We start from the raw sequence: 22,104 nt of genomic DNA, 5'->3' as shown, positions 1-22,104 counted from the left end.
TCGTGCTGTACGATGTTTTCGAAACACATTGCATGTTATAAAGATATTTTTGCACCTTTTTTTCATTCGATTTTTATACACGGTAAAAAACAATATTTAATGTACGCTGTTTTAGTAACGCAGTAATTCAATATTATTTATACCATTGTATCAACTTAAATACATTTTTACTGAGTTTTAATAAGTGTTTTGTTTTTTTTATTTTTCAAGAGTTTACTTGAGCATGTGAAGCAGCTCATACACGGAATAAAAGAACAAAAAGCTACAACGGCTTTTTCACAAGAATTGAAGAACTTTGACAGAACGCTGCACTTTCATTCTCTGGTAGCTTATAATATAATTCTGGAAAATTTTTTAAAAAGCTTGTCATGCGTTGAGTCTCTTAATTGATGGAATAGCTCGAAAAATTTTGAGCCAGGATATTGTTTTAAAATAATCGATCATGTCTCTCATTGGACAAAAAGAAGTAGTCATAACTGAAAAGCACTTATTTTTGATTTGATTTTCAACAAAATGAATGTTAAACAGTGTACCTTCTACTGTAAAAAGAGTCGTGAGTGGAAAGGTTTCGTTGGTTGTTGTGGTCATCTGGAAGAAATAGATAAAGAAGGTAAAAAAGAGCAGGCAATGCAAGCCTTGGTTTTTGTGTTAGTTAACGTTAATGATGATTTCAAGACTTTAGTGGCATTTTATCTAACGAATTCCTTGATCTAACGAAACTGGTGAAGAAAAGTTTATACTTCTAAAGGATCTCTTGATTGAACTTCACGCTCACAACATTAATGTCGTAAGTGTCACTTTTGATAGAGATGACTACAATGAAAAAGCGTGCAAGGTTTTAGGTACTAACTTTTATTATTCAGATCGACAAAATTTCAAGCCACACTTTCTTTACCCCTCTTCATTAGAGCCAGTCTATGTTTTTTTTACCCATGTCATATGTTAAAGTTAATAAGAATTTATTTTGCAACCAAAGAACCTATAATTCATTCCGAATCTGACTACATTAACTGTAGGTAAATTGAAAAACTAAATAATCTACAGTACGAAGAAGAAATGCTTTGGGAGTGTAGGATTAGAAATGGACACTTGCGTTTTTATGATAAAAATGTGAAAGTATTCTTAGCAGTTCAGATATTAAGTTCAAGTACTTAAGCAGCACTTGAGTTGTTAGATAAAGATTTAAAAAATTAAGAGTTTCAGGGTGCTTCTGCAACAGCAGAATCCTGCTTGATACGTGATCAATGATATGTTCGACTTATTAAATTTTAGAAATTTATTCTGCAAGACTCTTGGTGCAATCATTTTTATTAGACTTAAAAATCAACGTAGATAAAGGACCCCGCACAAACCCTTCGGATATTTTCTCTCGGTTAAATTGGCTGAAAATTTTATTCATTACAGATTAAGTTATCCTAAATAAGATGCAACTATTTTTTTTCCAAACAAATGGCTAGTTTTTTAGAAAAAAATTGTTGAGGATGGTGATTTGTCATAAGGTTAGTTTGACAGGTGGCATGAACCATTACAACCTTATAATGTATATATACACACACATAAATGTATATTTATTGTTTTTGACTCTTGATCGCCGTTTGTACCTGCTAGAAAAGAGCGCGTGATAAATTCTTAATGAAACAAAAGTCGATGGAGGGGTTAGACTAAGAGAGGAGTGAATAACCCCGATGAAATTATGGATTTTTTTGTAGATTTGTAGTTTGTAATTACTAAACAAATGTTGACATATGTTCAAGCCTTTTTAATAGAATTTTAGAGTTTCATCCAGACATAAGAAAAAAATCAAAGCCACACTTTTAGCCAGACTTCGTAAAAGACATTTAGCCAGACTTCAAGCCATACTTTTTGCCAGACATTCAACAAGACTTAGAGCCAGACTTCCAGCCAGACATTCAGCCAGACTTCCAGCCAGACTTTAGCAGTTCCATGACCAACTCGCTCACGGCGGGATTTCTGGTGTACAGGATTATGTAACTATGAGCCATCGTAAGCAGATCCTATAAATCCGTGAGCTCGAGTAACCCACTGAAGCCCCGTTTCGGTGGCACGTGTACTAACTCCGTGCTCGCCTGCTGAGGGAGGCTCAACCAGCTCTTGGCGAACCCTTGGACCTCCTTGTCCGCCGCTGTAAAGCATTCCTTCTCGACTATCGCCCCCTGCATGACGAAGTCAAGGCGTGGCAGCAGGAACGTGCCCACCGCGCATCCAACTTCAGCCAAGGGGTGAGCAAAGAGTTGCCGATCTTGTTGACACCGGAGTTTGTCGGACCTGGTACCCTGTGGGTATATACCCAGATGGTTGTAGGTATAGGTAATGTCGAGCGTGGGCAATGGCACGCCCTGCAGCTCGAACGTGGTCGGCCGCATAGTACCCCCTCTCCCACCAGTTTTAAGATTTACTTACGTCAAGAAACGTCCCACCGAAGGCAAGAGCCCACGGGTTCATGGACCAACTCGGAGACATGCATATTTTCTGACGTAAACTACTATCTCACTTTCTCTATTATTTTAAGTTTTTGTGGTTGAATTTTGTAAATAGCAGAATTAATAAACATGTGAAGTTGATGTAAGCATTTAAAATGATGCTGAAATTATTTATTGTATAGTTTAAAAAAATCAAAATCCTTCTAAACTCATAGAAAATGATTTATTTCGTATGATTAAAATTTTTAACTGCCGTTTATCGAAATAAAATTGAAAATAATGTCTAATGCTTTATTTTCGCTATGTTGTATTGCTAAAATTATTTTTTCTTGTTCTGCTGAATTCTCCAGTGATATCTATTGTAAATTTAAAAATATATTTTCTCCCTCATTAAAGTCGGAAAAAAAACTAACCAAAAAATGTTTACAGTCATTATCTTTATATTGTTTTTATAACAATAGTTCGATGCTTATTATTTTGTAAGTTTTAGTTGTGCGATTGAAATCTTACAGTACTGCATCAAGTTACAAAGTTTGCTGGTGAACTAACGATCAAGTAGAAGTAAAAATGGGAAAAAAAACAATTGATAAAGTGTGAAGTCCGAAGTCCGGATAATATGTCACAGTCATACCTTTTTCACAACGACGCTAATCTTTTTTCTACAGTATACAAAAAATTCTCGTATTCAACATTGTTAACGTTTTCATTATTAAGGTTACGTAAATTTTTTTTTAAAGTTATAATTTGTCAGTGACGTGAATGAATAGTGTACTACTAGTGATAACTGCATGCTGTATCTTTGCTATTTAAAAAAAAAAATATCTCTTGAAAAAATTTAATGGAGATATGTAAAATATGATGAAAGTCAGGCAGAAAAACTGGCTCAATGTCTGGCTGGAAGTCTGGCTCAATGTCTGGCAAAAAACATGCTGAATATCTGACTGGAAGGTTGGCTTAATGTCTGGCAGTAAGTATGGCTGTATACCTGACTTGATGTTTTGATCAATGTCTGGCAGATAGAATGACCAAATGTATGTCTGAAAGTCTGGCTTAACGTCTGGCTGAGTGTCTAGCTGAAAGTCTGGCAGAAAATGTGGCTGAATGTCTCGCTGGAAGGCTGGCTAAAAGTCTGGCTGAAGGTCTGGCTAGAAGTCTGGCTCAATGTCTGGCAGAAAGTCTTGCTGTATGTCTGGCTGAAGGTCTGGCTAGAAGTCTGGCTCAATGTCTGGCAGAAAAACTTGCTGAATGTCTGACTAGATATTTGGCTTAATGTCTGTCAGTAAGTATATCTGGGATTCTGACTTGATGTTTTGCTCAATGTCTGGCTGAAAGTATGGCTGTATGTCTGGCTGGAAGTCTGGCTAAAAGTCTGGCAGAAAGTCTGGCTCAAAGTCTGTCAGAAAGTCTGGCTGAATGTCTGGCTGGAAGTCTGGCTCTAAGTCTTGTTGAATGTCTGGCAGAAAGTATGGCTTAAAGTCTGGCTAAATGTCTTTTACGAAGTCTGGCTAAAAGTGTGGCTTTGATTTTTGTCATATGTCTGGATGAAACTCTAAAATTCTATTAAAAAGGCTTGAACATATGTCAACATTTGTTTAGTAATTACAAACTACAAATCTACAAAAAAACCCATAATTTCATTGGGACCCAAAACAAATAGCGTTTTTAAAAAGATCTTGATTGATGTCTTTGAGCTGGTTACAAATACATCTAGAAAACATTCTCATTATTGATATTACAATGTATTGAAACAAGTAATGTGTATTAAACATTTTGTGACAGCAGTATTCAAATAGTTCGTGAAAAATTATTTTAGGTACTTTAAAAACTGGTCGGATATTAGGTCTTATATCTTGTCTTAAATCTGGTAGTTAGATAATTTTTAAATATCATGAAAATATTGATCTGAAATTGGATTTTAATGTTTTTCTTATGGTCTGTCTTCAATTTGGTTTTATGATACGTCTCAAACAAGGTCTCAAAAATTTTCTTGGAACTGGTCATGTAAACGGTTAAAAAGAGAGTCAAACACTTTATCTTAAACCTGGTCTTATATTACGTCCTATAATGTATTTTTTTAATAAATCTCAAGGTTTACCTTAACATACGTCTCAAATTGGTCGTATGTATCACAAGGTATGCATTAAATCTGGTAATTATGAAGGTACTGAGATCAGTGAAGCAACAGATATTTGAATAGATCTCAATACTCGTCTTTCAACTTGTTTCGAAAAACAAGAGTCCAAACAGTTCCCAATACTAATCGGATCCTAATGTTCGTCACAAAAGTAATTGTTTAAAAGAAAGTATTAGAGTATCAAAGAAAGTATAATTCTAGTTCTTCACTTCAACAAGAGGCAGAGCATGATCGTTAACGGCCCTGCAGTTGTTAGCAAATAGGTCAGATTAGAGGTGACGGCTTCTCATCAAAGCCAGCTGCGAGACAACGAATAGGAGTTGGTACTGGTGTATCTAATAAAAATATTGAAACAAAGTAACGTGTTACTATTACGATTATTTATACATTAATAATTTATTGAACTTATCTGAGTATTTAATAGGAAGGATTGCAACTCAAGAACATCAACCGCTGCTAAGCTTAGGGTTTTAATTGGACCAACGGTGAATATCATTAGAGCGGGATTGTAGTAACGGCCACCCAGGTAAGAGGAAGAGCACGACCGCTCATGACACTGCAGTTAATGATAAATAGGTCGGATCAGTGGTGACGGCTTCTCATCAGAGACAGCTACGTGGTTGAGAGTGGGAGGGGGTGCAGGTTCATCTAATAATACAAAGTAAAAGTATAGTGTAAGGTAAAAGACCCAGTTATGAGACACTGTCCGTATTTATGAGACACCACCACAAATCTTTAATTTTAAAAACATTCGTCCATGTATATCTACGGTAGAAATATTTATTTTTATTTATAAGTATGGTACAATAAAACTGTAAGAATTAAATCTAACTTGCGAAGATTTTTATTTGAAAAAAAAAAATAAAAAGTAAAAGTGCACCGCGTCTCTTCTATGAGTGGCTTCCATTCGTACCATAGTATAGGTTCACATGCCCATTATAAACTACCGTATTAGAGAATCAGAAGCATTCCAGGTATAGTAAAAAACTAGTTGTTTGTAATATTACAATCCTAGAACGTAAATAAAAAAAAATATATTTAATTTTTCAATAATTTTCAAAAATATTCGAGTGTTTCATAATTTATACACCGTCGACAGGGTTATCTCTATTTATGAGACAGTCTAGTGCGTGTTCCATAAACTAAGGCTAAGGTGTTTACTTGCATTGCACCATTTTACGAGACAACAAGCATACGCGTTTGTCAATAAGTTTTTTGGTTGTTTATCGTACTTAAACAATCACTTGTGAAAGTTTTTTTTTATTAATAAAGAAAAAATATTAAAGTTACTTTGTTGATGCGTGAAAATACATGTAATTGAAACAACGCTGATTTTGAGGTAAAGTTGTTTTTCTAACCTATAAAGCAATGCTTACGTAGAATACTTATAACGAGAAATTTGTATTTTTTTCTTTATATTGTTTATATGATTCAGAAAAAAGGTATGATATAGAACAGATTCCTTTAAAATAAATTGAGAAAGTTGCACGATGAAAATCAGAAAAAAATTAGACAATCATGAAGTGTTGAAAAGTGAAATCTCAAAAGTGAACAAATCTGGTGTTGTCATCAAGAAAAATAACAAGAGAGGAAAAAAAAGGGAATCATTATCAGAAAAAATTATTTCAGTGATTTCTATTAAGGCCAGCAAAGATAAATCTGCATCAAATAATTTACAGTCGACTTCTAGTGAAAATAATTTACCTCAAAATAATTCAGGAATAAGCAATGTTCAATCCACTCTAAATGAGCAAGATAGGCCCAAGTCAAATGGTAAATAAATGAACAATTTTTAATAAAATATGTATTTATCTAAATAATTAACAATAACATGTATGAAATGTTTTAACAGATGCTATTACCGCCAGTTTCCAAAATGCATTTACATTGCCTTCCAAATATTTACCAAAAAAAAAGAGAATAAAGGTAGAAGGCTTAAATAAACCAAGATTACCCTCTGCGGGAACGTCTGATGCTTGGTATGCCGAAAAATTAGAGAAGGAAAGACAGCAAGAAATCAAGGAAAAAAAAGCTGAAAAAAAAGGAATTGCAAGAGAAGAAAAAAAAGTTGTTGATGCAAAAAAAAGAAATGACAAAAAATATTCAAGAACAGATTTTAAAACTACAAGAAGAAATGAAAAAAGAGTCTTAACGGTTTTATTTTTATCTTTTTATTGGCATTTAACGTTAAATTATTTATTGAAAGTCTAATATTTAGATTCGAGATTTACCTGTGTACTTCCGATCCTACCATTATTAGTATTTATTTTAATTTACTTAGTTTTAAAATACATAACAAGCTATTAAATACTTTATTACGGTGCATTATTTTATGTAAAATATGTTAATAAACATAATATATACATTATAAGTATGTTAATTCAATTTTTTTAATGTCTCATAAATAGGGGCAAATTTATGGAACACCGGGTCATAGTACAAATCAATGTTCCATAAACTAGAGCATGTGAACAACGAACATAAAATTAATTTTTAATAATATCTAACACTTTAAAAGTCAGAGTTCAAGTATTTTTTTACTTTTTGACAGTAAATATTACTTATTTGATTGAAAATTAGGATAATACACCGTTTATATGACGAAAATCACTTATAATACGCGACTCATATCAAAAACCTGTCTCATAACTGGGTCTTTTACCTTACTTACTATAATAATTATTTAAGAGTCAAATACAAGAACTTATCAGAGAAGGGGATTATTAATAACATATTCTTAAATCAATTAAGAACAATGAAATGGGCACTTAGTACTCGGGGACTCTTATTAAATAAAAAATATGTTCTGGGCTTGTATTAGACCTTTAGACTACAGTAAAAGAGCAGAAACAGAAAGGAACTTTATTAGTGCCTTTAATGAAATAGGAAAAATATCACATGTAAGAATAATTGTATAACATATCAAAGTTAAATTTAAAAAAAAATAATAATAGAGTTTTCATGATGAATAAGACCGTGAGAAATTGCAAAATATTATAAGTGGTTTTAAAAAGCATATTCAATTGAAGATGAGCGCATATATAATAAACATCTATTGAACAGTTGATTATGCCTATCCGACCGTTCAAACCACATCGTTAAGGCTATGGGATTATTCACTCCTCTCTTAGCCTAACTCCTTCCGTTGACTCTTGCTTCATTAAGAATTTATCGCGCGCTCTTCTTCAGCAGGTGCAAATGGCGATCAAGAGTCAAAAACAATAAATATACATTTATATGTGTGTATATGTACATTATAAGGTTGTAATGGTTCATGCCACCTGTCAAACTAACCTCATGAAAAATCGCCATCCTCAACAATTTTTTTCTAAAAAACTAGCCATTTGTTTGGAAAAAAAATAGTTGCATCTTATTCAGGATTACTTAATCTGTAATGAATAAAATTTTCAGCCAATTTAACCGAGAGAGAATATCCTAAGGGTTTGTGCGGGGTCTTTTATGAGTTACATAGAGAACTTAGAGATTTTTTAACTGAAAAAAAATAAGCAAAAAAAGGCAGGAGATAGTGAATTAAAGGGAGAAAAAAATGTTTATATTACTGTCAAAAAATCCGTCATTACTTCGTGATATTTCAAAAATTAATTTGTAGAAATTGTCATCTACCTTAAGAGTTTGAATGCGTTGTGCAAGGATCTGTTTGACAAGAAGATTATAACATACTTGTAATCATACAAGTTGTCACAGTATCACGTGAAAATGCTTTTTGCATTGATCAGAAGTATGAATGGATTCACACACAATCCCACCGTTGTAAAATTCAAATCAGCTTTAAAAAAACTATTATTAAATAACATGAATGTATCTCTGCCAGTATCAGCCAACTGCACTGCACAAGATAAGATATTGATGATTTCTGATGCTCACGACGTATGTAAAACAAGTGAATGAGGAAACTAATCCAGTTGTTACAACAAAAGTCAACTCTTTTCCTGTAGCACGGTTATTACACAAAATTACCATTTAACAGTTCATAATTACTCTAATTGAAACAATTGGTTGGAGTTTGAGTACCTCAAAGAACTAATGAAACACACGGCTAGCTCAACTGTTTACACCATAAAAGAAAAAATTTTTTTTTGCTGAGTGTTTAAACTTGCAGTAGGGATTGACATCTGCAAAATCTAGATTAACATTTGTAAAGAAAAGAGGTGGTTTAAATTTTGCTTCGGATGATGTATACACTATATGCCACTACAAATAAAAAATTATAGGACGTTTCAAAGAAATGTTGTTCGATAAAAACATTAATTTTAAAATTGTTACAGAAACACTAAAAATTTTACCTTTGTCGATTTTGTACAATGATTTTCATACTTTTTAACAAAAACCACTGTTATTTAAATAAAAGGTTAAAGCATGAAAGTGTTAAGTTACGTGACATAAAGAACCGATTTCGAATGCACTACAATAACCTGACCATTTTCAAGGTAAACAGATAAATCCCTTCTTGGGATATCATTTAGGTGATAAATGCCATAGTTTACTTCAAAGCTTTGTATACACATGTTATTTGAAGGTTTGTGTAAACAAATGATCATTTATTTGCTTATACTTACTTATTGGTCAAAAATTTTGTGATTTATCTTCTTTTAAAAGGTCATTGTCAACATTAGTTTAACAGAAGAACGTTGTGACAGAGTCGGGTAGTGGCTTCTTGGGGGCAATTGTAGTGGCTCCTTGGGGGAAATTTTAGTGGCTCTTTGCAGGTGAGTCACTGGCAGATATTTAAACAGTGTTAAAAAAAGTATTAACTGCTGTGCGGGGCACTTAGGGTTGCGACGCAGGGGTACGACGGTTGCATTGAGGAGGCTGGAGTCGCACAGCTGCGTACCCATAGCGTTGTACTCTGGGTAGTTGTTTGCGTATACTAAGCTGGCCGGATACAACGTTACAATGTATAAATTAAGCCTCAAAGTTAAGTACAGAATACTATCTTTCATGAGTAGAATGACTTTTTCATTCAGTTTGTATTATTAGTTACAAATAATAATCAGTTGCAATATTACATGATATAAAGTCGTGCAAAGTAAGGGTGACCCTTGCTTTTGGAGAAGCAAAGAAGGTTGCTCATTAACTGGTTGCTGGTAACTAGTTTTTTGTCTTACTCTACCGGCCGGATGCTCCCACTTACAGATGAACATATAGCTTGCCCACTCTATGTATATTATCTCTATGAACATACCTCGTATCTCTTTTGCACTGCTGGATTAAGAATTACAATTTAAGTATCGTTGAGAGTAAGTGAGTTTTATTGCATTACCTCCTGGAATAACAAATTGAAAAATCCAGTAAACCAAACGACCCAATAATCTTTAAATTGTTATCAATAGTATTGAAGGCTTAAAAATTTTTATGAATTTGTAAAATGGGAACACTCAGTAAAACTTGACTGACATAATTTTATTATAAAAAAACACTTCAAAATTAATTTTGTTTAAGCAATGTTTTTCTAAAAATCACATAGTTAATTCAGATACAGTAGCGCTTATTCTAAAGTGAAACCGAAAATTTGCTATTAAAATTTATTCCTAACTTTAAAAAGTGTTGACTTTTAAAGTAGACTAACACCTTCAGAAAATGTATGTGGGAGAAGATAAATGTTATTAAGTGGGTATTTTAAATTTTCTCTAATACATGCCACAATAATTTGTCTACTTGTGCCAGTAAATAATCTTATTACATTTAAACTAAAAAAAATGTCATTTGTTAGTAATATGGAAGACTTTTTTCTCATTAAATACATTTTTTTAATCAAACAAATTGATTTTGTAATTATGTTTTTAAAAAATTTGGTGATTAGTTTTAACAGTTAACACATACATTAATTAATGGCTAAGACGATATTATGGATGGGGTGGTTGAACTTAAGCTTAACTATGACAATAAGACGTATTGTTTTTATTTATTCATTTATTTTTGTTCATATATTTATAAAACCGCAAAACTAGAAAAAGTTTATTAGCTTATAATTATGTCCTCTAGTTTATCGAAACATATGTAAAGACGTGGTTATATAAAATAAATAACTTGCATGTATTACGTGTTGGACCGTTCCTTTAAACACATCTGCTTTTTTTACCACTCTGTTTTTGGTGATCACTGTTGGTTTGCCTATGTCAATAGAGGTGCTACAAAACGAAAGTTTCATCTACTTAAAATTCACATTAACAAGTTATATTCTAGTTCACACAATACTCAACAAATCAGCAAACAAAAGTTAAAATACCATGACAAAGGAAGAATGCTTCATAATTTATCTTGTGGTCAAGTGTCACTTGATGACAATTGAACTTTACTTTTATCAAAGTAGAATTTCTGATTATTTCTGATTTATACATGCTTCGTTAATATAAAATGTTTAAATAAGCGCTTTTTCAAAAATAAGATGTTAGTTTTAAGTTTTGACTAAGGTTTAAGTATAAAAATAGTAAAACAATTCATGGATGCATCAACACTCGTAAGAGCTGTAGAAATATCTATGGGCATATATATCATGCATTTCAAATTTTGTAGTAGCGTTTGTAATAATTTATGTAACCTAAATAAATATTTTAGTATTTAGGGAACTCTCCTGATATAATTACACAACTTAAATCTGGCACACATGAATTTCTGGACTATCTAGTAAATGCTAAAAAACCGATGATCATTCTTGGAGCTGAACAACTGACTCGTAAAGATGGAAATGTTATTCTTGCGGAAACATTGTCTTTGTGTCAATTAATTGAAGATCGCTCAAAGGTAGATACATTTTGATTGATTTAAAGCTTATAAAATTTATTAAAGCAGCATAATGTCTTAGATGCCAAAAACTTGGAAGGTAATGAATATTCTACATACCAATGCATCACAAGTTAGTGCCTTAGATATTGGTTATGCATCATCATTAGAGGATGTTAAGAAAAATGAACCTAGCATTGTTTTTCTTCTTGGAGCTGATGAAACATTTCTAAAAAAAGGAGATTTTCCGAACTCCTTCATAGTTTATATAGGTTATTTTTTAAGCATATACAATTGTATTTAAATGGTTCAAAGTCTTAAGCTTATTGCCTGTAAAATAAATCAAATTATATTTGTTTGGCAGGAAGTCATGGAGATAATGGAGCAGCATTAGCTGATATAGTTTTACCAGGTGCTGCTTATACAGAAAAGTCTGGAACTTACATTAATACAGAAGGTAGAGCTCAACAAACAAATGCTGCAGTAACTCCTCCAGGAATGGCACGCCCGGATTGGAAAATCATTCGAGCACTTTCTGAGGTAAATGTTCATTTATATCATAAATAATATTGACAAATTATGATGAACGAAGCAAAGAATCAACAAATTATTTCTAAATAGCTCCTTTATTGCAATCCTACAAACGTAGATTTTCATAAGAATGTAAGGTTGGTGTTTATGTTATCTTAATTATAATTTTATAATGCTTCATTACACTTCAAGAGTTTTATTTCAAAGCATTACTTTGATAAATTTATACCTGAAAATATATGTTTAACTTATAAATTCCAAGACAAATCTTACAATTATTAGTTTGCCTTTGCCTTCTTATTTATTATACGCTACACGTTAGACTCTGTTCTGCAAGCACTACTGAGGGCACTAAGCAGTTTGACTTTGCTATTTTTATTATTTGCGAAAAAAAAAAAAATTAAGATGTGCGTGTGAGACAATATTCACATATCTCAACGTTCTTCTAATTTTGTAAATTTTTGTATACCTGTCTTTTACACTTACAATATAATACAGGTACGATATTATAAAGTATCAAAGTGGGATATATTTTACAACCAACGTAAAAGTTTCGAATGACAATTTGAATCTGTCTCAACTGTGGATGCTTGATTAATACTTTTATTGAATGCACTCAAAACAAACGTTATTTGTATCTTTTAGAAATTTTTTAAAATACTTAACATATTTGAGCTATTTAGAGTGATCCAGATAAAGTTCATTATAGCATTTCTACACTTAAGCATCTGCAACCTTTTGAGTGCAAAGTTTTATTGGTCTCAAGAATACTGACGTATTAATGCATTATTACTATACCTATAACCGTCTATAACATTAAACGTAAGGTAAAAGTACTAGTTACTGGCCACTTAGTAGTTGTTATCAAAAGAACATCATATATTTTAAACAGCTTTTAAAACTTTAACTTCTGTTAGGTATCATTTGAAAGCTATGAATGTATTTTTAACTATACGATAAATAGAAGTCGTAAATCCGACCGTAGACAATAACAATTTATAAAAATCTGAGTATGTCAGATGCTTTAGTACATGGACACTGAAAAAAAAGGTTGCTTTAGTGGCCCAAATTTAAGAGCCAGTAACTGGCCACCCCATGCTAAATGTACATAAATCGAGGTGGTCGGCTACTAGTGCTCGCAGAAGTGAGGTTATGTACATATTTTACGTACAAGTGCTCTAGTACTAGGCCACCACTTTTTCAAAATTATTTTTCAAAGTGGCCAGGTACTGGTCGCGGCCAGTAACTAGTGCCTTTACCTTAATTAATACAATTGTATACCCATCTAATAGTGTTCAATTCAGGTAAAAACGATTTTTTTCCTGTAACGTTTCGTCGACTACATATGCTGACTTTTTCAGACTTTACTAACAGAATTATAAAAAATTTTGAAATCATAAAAAAAATTTTCGTGAAATAAAAACAAACACGCAATCACCTTTTTTTGGATTCGGCCACTTACTTGCACGTAAGTTAAACACAAATATATTAAGTAAATGCAATTGGACTTGAAGAGAACGAGTTAAGAGTTCAGAAATAAATGAAAAATCCAGAGGAAGAGCGAGTGAGAGAGTGAGAAAGAAAAAAGGGGTGAAAAAGAGAGAGAGAGAGAGAGAGAGAGAAAGATGTAGAAGAAGTAAAAAACTAAAAATTACAAGCACTCCAGCTTGTGCTTAACTCAAGCCTTCGGAAAATAGTATGTATTAAATCAGGTTAAAAAAAACATAAGACAGTATAAAGTCTTACTTTTTTGGATGCACATATTTTTTTGTGTTAAAATTTTATTTTGGTGTAAGTGAGTCATAAAGTGGAGGCATTTACGGAAAAGATGTTATAGAATATTTTCTAGTGTGTAAGAGAGTAACTAAAAAACTTACTATTACAACTACATTACCATTAACCAAATATGATGGCTGGCACAGTATCGTTTCATCTGCCGACAATGTATGAATATTCTATGTACATGAAAGGGCTCACCCTGTACATAATATTCAAATTTGGTTTAACTAAGAAGTATAGCATACATGTTATAATGGTTAATATAAAATTATGTTTTTACTAATCCTTTATAACTTTCAAAAATTAGGATGATAAATAGAAGCTAATATAATGTGGTCCGTTAAAAAATTGAATTAAAGCAAAATAACATTCTGGAAATATTAAATAATTACCTAAGCAAGTTCTATTTACATATTATCCTACAGTTCAACAATACTGAATTCTTCATTTGATTAAGTATTCACTTAAAGCAAATCCATGGTAATACTAATGGTAAAATAAAAACTTATAAGTTTATATAATTTTTACATCCCTTACTGTAGTCCATGCGACTCTCTCTCTAGCTTAGTATATCGTCTGTCTCTCTCTCACTATCCTGTAAAAACATAGCCTTTTATAGTTTTTACCATACTTATTGATTAATGTCTTCTCTTACTGATACCCTCGAGATGATTAATAAAATTAAACACGATCGTTAGAAATTTTACTATCGTTGGTAAAATTATCGTAAGTTTATTGTTAATAAGCGAAATAAATGCAATTAAAGTGCTCAAAAGGATGACAGCCCATAAGCCTACATGTACAAATTTTGACAGCGTCATTTTCATGACTTCAATGATTTGTAACTAATAGAACTCTCTTACAAAGAACTGTTATTATTTATGGCCGAAATTTCGAAGCTTAGTAATTGCCTCAATAAAGAAGGTTTCAAATGGTCTAAATGTCTATTTCAAAGTAAATTATCTTCTGTAACAACAGCATACTAAGACTCTAGCCAATGAGATGTGAGAACGGTTTATGCACGAAAGTATACATATATATGTAGTTTGCAGTGCGCGTGCATGCTTTCGTACTCACATCTCATTGGCTAGAGTCTAAGTACTGGTTGCGCCATCTGAGATTAATTTGCTAGGTCGCCATCCCCATAAAAATTTCTGCTTTTTTCCAACAATTATTTCTGAAATATTTAGCCATTTTCGAATCGACCTTACTATACTCAATCAATTTATTTCCTTGAAAATAACGCTTCTGCTCGTTCTGCTTTTTGCGAAGAAAATTAAAAATATTTAGTTTGGGCAAATCTAATCTGAATAGAAATTTCCTGCCTATTTGCAGTTCAAATAGGGAGACTCCTGTTATTATACAACGCGTTGAACGATAACTAAATAAACATTTTGCAAGAGCTTCACGCATGTCTATTTTTTTAATACATACACCTTAAATTTTTATTTAAACATTTTTATTACATTTTTCATAGCTTACAGGATGGTACAAAGGCGTAAAACGATGTTTAACATTGTTTTTTTTTTTTTTTTTTTTTTTTTTTTTTTTTAAGCATACTAGCTAAAAGTGTCAGTAATTTTAAAACAAATTTAGTGACTGGGTATTTTTGTACCTTGTAGGAAAAAAATCGCACTTTTTAGTAAACTAAAATGGAACAAAAACTTTCTTCAGCGTCATAGTAAAAAGACGAAAAATAAAACGAAAAAATGCATAACCTGGAAATGGTTCACGGTGGTTTGGATGTTTGGCCCCAAAATGTTGCCAACTGACGCGCTAAATTTAAAAGTTGGAAAACGCGTTGTCGTACTTTTATTACATTTATTTATGCATAGATCAGTATGAAACGGGAATCAAACATTATATCATGAGCATTAATTGTATTTTCAGCTTATTATACCAAAATATGTAACATTGTAAATAATAAGCATATAAATCTGTACATCTAAGCGTACGGCTCATTCATTTATCTATTGGAGTTCGATTCAACATTAGTGTTGCCCTTACGCAAGAAATAACGGTAATTTTGTTACTAGATTATTTCGGATATTCCTATAATTACAAAATGATAATTATGGAAGAAGATTCAATCTGTCTTCTGTATGATAAGCCACTGATTGAAGAAAACACTAGTATGATTAAAGAGCGCTGCATCTCTTCAATCATTTTTGCAAGTAAGAAAAAGAAAAACAAGAATTAAAAAAAAGTAGTTCAAAACGAGCCTTGTCCCTCTGCTTCCCTCTATTGTCTATTGCTCCACCCATGAGAGCGTCAGTTGATGTAAAGAATTTTGATTATAGCGCATGTTGTTTTTTCTGTAGAGAGGGCGCTTCAGATGAATACATAAAAAAAATATGTAAAAAATTACAAGATAATTTTGCAAACTACTATCGTTGCATCAAACGAGTTCTTTAAAACAATCCAAAAAACTATCGACGAGAGGCAGGATGCGCGTAATATTTATAAGTTGCTGTCATTAAGATTAACGAAACCAATCGACTTCGGAAAATATCGAGCCCACTATCACTGCCTTTGCTACAGTAGATTTCAAAATAACAGTCCGTATTTTATAATTGGTCGGCCGTTGACAAACAAGTGTACGGTTGTCAGTTTGTTGCCACATATATAGTGGATAATCGTCAAAACAATCAATTTTTATCGAGAGATATGTTAGGTAAATTTGAAGGACCAAAAAGGGTAAGTATTCTGTATTTAAAGAAAAAACTTGTAGAATACTTCAAATCAATTATAATTATGTAGCCTACTAAATAAAATAACAGTATTTGTTCCGTTGCTATGGGAGACAGGATTTTAAGTAACGGTTGGTATACTAATAGGAAAAAAATGAGAAAAAAATGCGTGTAGTTAAGTGACGTCGATGATTATCTCTCTCTGCATCATTTTTTAGATAATGTTGATGCACTTGTTCCCAAAAGCTAACGTTTACTACTTGACACTATCATAAAAGATAATAAAAAGCAACCAGAAAAGCTAGATAACACCATAACAACTTTGCCACATTGTATTATATCTAGTGCTGGGCCCTGTTCGTTTATCTTGTCTTTATTATTAGAACTATCGTCCATGATTTACAAAAAAATTGTAAGTAAGACATTAATAAAAGCATTAGCTAATAGTGGCTTTTGTGCATCTTATGCCAAAACACACAGCTTCATCTTTACCAAGCATTAATGACACGAAGCTTCAGTATTTCAAAGGTAGCACAGTCAACTTCTCAAAAGATAAAGCGATTCAAAGTTTTAGAATGGATTTTGAGAAAGTGTGAACAACAGCGGCCGATTTGTTGTGGTTTATGGCTAAGTATGATAGAGGTGCCTCTACCTCTAGGTGGAATGGCTTTCTGGAACAGATGACAGAGGTAAGGGAGTATCAGGATTCCACTGCCATTCGTTAATAATCTGCCAAGTAGTTACGACACTATCCTTACTATTCTACTGGAAGCTAATCACAGACGGCAACTCAGTAATTAGTGACACTCTGTCGTTACTTTTAACTGTCCGTTATACTTAAAAGCATACGGAATCGTTGCATGCAGTAAGGGAACATATATTGAGAATAATCTGAATTCAATTATACTTTGTCTAGAAATATTTCACACCCTTATAAACTTTCTTGCTGCCATTGAATTTATCATTTGTAAGGTCTGTTAGTTTTTATCTTTTGATTCAAAGTGCATGGGTGGACGTAATTTGTACGAAATTATGTATCTCATCAGAAGAAGCAGAAGATAACAACAAACATTGGAACAATGTTGGCAGCGATAATTTTCAAGAATATCAAACCTATTCCCACTTTTTAAGCGTGAATGAAAAATTTTATAAGTCATCGGTGTCAATGAGAAACAATGCCCCAATAAACCAACTGTGGCTTCAATCTTTTCAGATGGTAAATATAGTTAACAGATACATACAAGCTGTATGATTCGGTGACTGGACTTCTCACTTAAAATACACTCAAATGATGTAATCATACTTCCACAGTAGTGGGCATAATTATGACGCAAAGGTGGCTCATATGTATATGCGAGATAAGTCCCTCGAAAAGAAAAGAAGAAAGAAAACGGCGTGTAGTGTCGTTAAAAGCTGTTACATCGTCTATGAAAATAAATAATGACGCCGTCCTTGTTGATCCAACGCTACTGTTCCAAAAAGCGTACTTGTTAATACAAAGTAAAGACAACATGCATAAATTTCTTAGACATGAACCATCGCCATTTCTACCGTCTCTTTTCACAGATAAAGCGTTTCGAAAAAGCACTAAATCGTTATTTTATAGCAACTTCACAGTATTTGAAAATACAACAGTGGACTCCGCTCCCACTCATATTCTCGACGGAGGACAACATGCATAAATAACATGGGTATTTAGTAAACCCAGACTATTAACCTAGTAACATAGACAAAATCTTATGATTCCTGCAAACTTGCTATCTATGTTCTTCATACTTAATCTTCCTTAAAACCATTTCTAGGTAAGAATAATCTTCTTTCAGCACAGTGGAATGAGCCAACGGCAAAGGAGCATTCTTGTTCGTATTATGGAGAAGGACGTCATGTACACTCCGCTTTGATAAGTCAATAACTAACCTCTATTCATTAGATTTGTACAATTTTTATTTAAATTCATCAATAAGACCCTTCATGTCTATATAGTACAATAAATTTCCCTCTGTTGTGAAATATTTTTGGACGCTTTCCTCTCGATTTTGATACACTGCAACCATTGTACCTTCCATCAGCACATTTTCTGCTTTTAATTCTGATGCGAATAATTCAGCACAATTCAAAATGTTCTCAAAAGTCAACTGGGAAACCTATATTTTTTATTGCAGATTCGTGATCAGCGGGAAAAAATACAATAGACAAGTATAGTCAGACTACCATCACACACTACTTATTTTTGTGGTCCTCTGTAATTTTTTATTAGTATTAATTAACCTCGACCGACAGAGAACATAACCATTGTTTTTGTCTTTTATATGTATTATTTCATGATTGTTACCCGACAAAATCACTACCCAACGTTGTAATCTAGTTCCCAACATTTGCAATAAGCCTTTTTTATTATCAAAATATAGATCGGTGGCTTGTGATCTGTTTCCAATATAATTTTAAATCCAAAAGCATATTGATAAAACTGATGAACAGCAATTACAATGACCAATGTTTCATGTTCGATCCAAGCATAATTTTGCTTTGCTTTTGTTAATGTACTTGATGCAAACGCTATCGGTTACGCACCTTTATGTGGCATCGCGAGATCACAAGTCATCTTCATTGGTAGTTTTGGAATTAAATGTATAAGTTCCTCGTAAGGAGTTGACTTCTGTTTAGTTAAAACAAAAGCATTCTCACATTCCTGAAACAAAACCCAGCGCTCACCCTTTTTCAATAATTTATAGAGCGTACTTACAAACATCGCCTAATTACGAATAAATTTTGAGTAAAAATTTACCTCTATAAAACTGTAATCCTTAAAGATTATTTGGTCTATGAATTAACGTAACTGCTGATATTTTCAAATTTAGTACATGGATTCCTCTAGAAGAAATTCCATATCCTAGGAAGTGTATTTTTGATTTAGACATATCGAACTTACTTATGCTTAAAGTTAATTTTACCTTTTTTAACCGCATTAAAACTTATATTAAACGCTTAGAACTAACCTAAATTAAACTAGATAGCCCTTTAACGTAGCCAGAATATATTTAATGTGAGGAATCAGGTATCTATCAATTTTCATATGCGGACTTGATGTGACTTTAAAATAACCGTAGATTCTCACCTGACCTTTTTTTTAATTGGTACGATAAGCATGGCCCATTCATTATTCTTAACCGAAATCAAAAAACCTAACTTTACTAATATATTTAATTCATTTCGAAGGAAGCCTTTGATTGCACAGGCAACCGTCCTCGGTTTTTCAAAAACCAATTTTACGTTTTCATTAAAATGTACTATAAATTTTTTAACATTATACAAGCCTAGATCATTCGAAAAGACTATTGAAAAATCTTTCTTTAGAATAATTTTATCAATCTTCTCAATAGATATATTTCTGGAATTTACTTCACGATTAATGACGCCTCAATGCTATAACCAATCTTTACTCATAATAAGAGCTATTTCCTGGTAAAAGGAACAGCTAAAATAAGTAGGCTCGTATCAGTAATCGAAACGTGCATAATTCCCAAAGGTATTAGGTATTATACTTTGACATGTGTAACATCTAAAGTTACCAGTCATCGACACTAATTTTACGTTAGTGAAATACTTAAAATAAAATATTGTTGATATCGCTGAAACACTTGAGCCCGTATCGGTTTCAAAACTAATTATTTTATTTTTAACCAGTCAATTTTCAATTAATTATTTCACTTGTTTCCGCTTTCCCGAAACTGAAAATATTTTCTGTAAACCGTTGCTATTAACACTAGTCGCGTCTGATTTATCATCAACAAAATAATTCTACCCTCTACTATAATCTTTCCGCAACTTTACACTGTAACCTTGGCTACTACTCAAACGTTCATTACATACATGTGCTAAATGTCCTTTCTTATTATATACTTTACATTAGTAGTCTCTGTACCTACAAATTTTCGCTGTGTGGTTTGTGTACCCATAAAGAAACATGCTTAACCTTTGAAATTCTTTGAACTACTCGATGTGCTGTTTACATTCTTCACCGTGTGATTCTTGACTTTAATGAAATGTATGGCGCTTCCCTTTTCTGGAAGTATGTCTGCCGCGTCCCTTGTTGCTGATTCCATGGCTGGAGGTTTTTCACTGCCGTATCATACGTTTAATTTTCTTCCGTTGTGCAACATCAGTAACATTGTACTGATGTAAATAGAAGATTTAGTTTATGAGATTTGAAATCTCGCGCTTTAGGATATTCTCTTACCTACAAGGGCCAATCATAGCGTGCGCGCGTCTATTAATACACCAATAGACTCTGTTTATACTTACCTTTGTCCAGCAGCTTGCTGCTGCTGCGGTTATCGTTAGTCAGCCTCAAACGCCCTTTTCGGTAAGTCGCTTTGCGCTCGTGTTATAATTTTCACGTGTAGCGTTTTATGTAAGATATTGTAACGAAAACGATTCACATTTAGATTGACACGTAATTTCTCAGTTTGACTCAAAAATTAGTTCTGCCTTTTTTTATCTTGTATGTAAGCAAGTATTATTACTTGTTAAAGTAGAATTAAATAGAGAGATTGTTTTTTATAATAAACGGCTAAAGTGTTTAAAAGTGTGTTGTGCATTTATTATAGTGTCCTTTAATTACATCCTTTTTCACGCTCCCCCAAATCCGGCGTGCGATATAAAAAAATATATACAGTCCACTAACTTACTGAGTTCGATTTCGAACATGGTCCTTCGAGCCGGATGGATTATGTGCAACATCAGTAACATTGTACTGATGTAAATAGAAGATTTAGTTTACGAGATTTGAAATCTCGCGCTTTAGGATATTCTCTTACCTATAAGGGCCAATCATAAGCGTGCGCGCGTCTATTAATACACCAATAGACTCTGTTTTATACTTACCTTTGTCCAGCAGCTTGCTGCTGCTGTGGTTATCGTTAGTCAGCCTCAAACGCCCTTTTCGGTAAGTCGCTTTGCGCTCGTGTTATAATTTTCACGTGTAGCGTTTTATGTAAGATATTGTAACGAAAACGATTCACATTTAGATTGACACGTAATTTCTCAGTTTGACTCAAAAATTAGTTCTGCCTTTTTTTATCTTGTATGTAAGCAAGTATTATTACTTGTTAAAGTAGAATTAAATAGAGAGATTGTTTTTTATAATAAACGGCTAAAGTGTTTAAAAGTGTGTTGTGCATTTATTATAGTGTCCTTTAATTACATCCTTTTTCACGCTCCCCCAAATCTGGCGTGCGATATAAAAAAATATATACAGTCCACTAACTTACTGAGTTCGATTTCGAACACGAACATGGTCCTTCGAGCCGGATTTGGGGGAGCGTGAAAAAGGATGTAATTAAAGGACACTATAATAAATGCACAACACACTTTTAAACACTTTAGCCGTTTATTATAAAAAACAATCTCTCTATTTAATTCTACTTTAACAAGTAATAATACTTGCTTACATACAAGATAAAAAAAGGCAGAACTAATTTTTGAGTCAAACTGAGACATTACGTGTCAATCTAAATGTGAATCGTTTTCGTTACAATATCTTACATAAAACGCTACACGTGAAAATTATTACACGAGCGCAAAGCGACTTACCGAAAAGGGCGTTTGAGGCTGACTAACGATAACCACAGCAGCAGCAAGCTGCTGGACAAAGGTAAGTATAAAACAGAGTCTATTGGTGTATTAATAGACGCGCGCACGCTTATGATTGGCCCTTATAGGTAAGAGAATATCCTAAAGCGCGAGATTTCAAATCTCGTAAACTAAATCTTCTATTTACATCAGTACA

At 32.8% G+C, this 22,104-nt stretch overlaps 1 protein-coding gene across 1 annotated transcript in view; it reads left to right on the top strand.

The window, feature by feature from the left end:
• Positions 1-22,104, top strand: part of ND-75 (NADH dehydrogenase (ubiquinone) 75 kDa subunit) — a 380,915-nt gene that overhangs the window by 269,097 nt on the left and 89,714 nt on the right. The window contains exons 8-10 of the mRNA XM_014363556.2: positions 11,152-11,337; positions 11,399-11,588; positions 11,681-11,856. Coding sequence (XP_014219042.2) covers positions 11,152-11,337; positions 11,399-11,588; positions 11,681-11,856 — 552 coding nt within the window. The remainder of the gene's footprint in view (positions 1-11,151; positions 11,338-11,398; positions 11,589-11,680; positions 11,857-22,104) is intronic.

Source organism: Copidosoma floridanum, unplaced genomic scaffold (assembly GCF_036245765.1).
Source record: "Copidosoma floridanum isolate Cflo_tuat_1 unplaced genomic scaffold, Cflo_Japanese_pri ptg000024l, whole genome shotgun sequence".
NCBI lineage: Eukaryota > Metazoa > Arthropoda > Insecta > Hymenoptera > Encyrtidae > Copidosoma > Copidosoma floridanum.
Note: the sequence above shows the minus strand (reverse complement) of the source record. Positions and strands in the feature narration are given on the sequence as shown.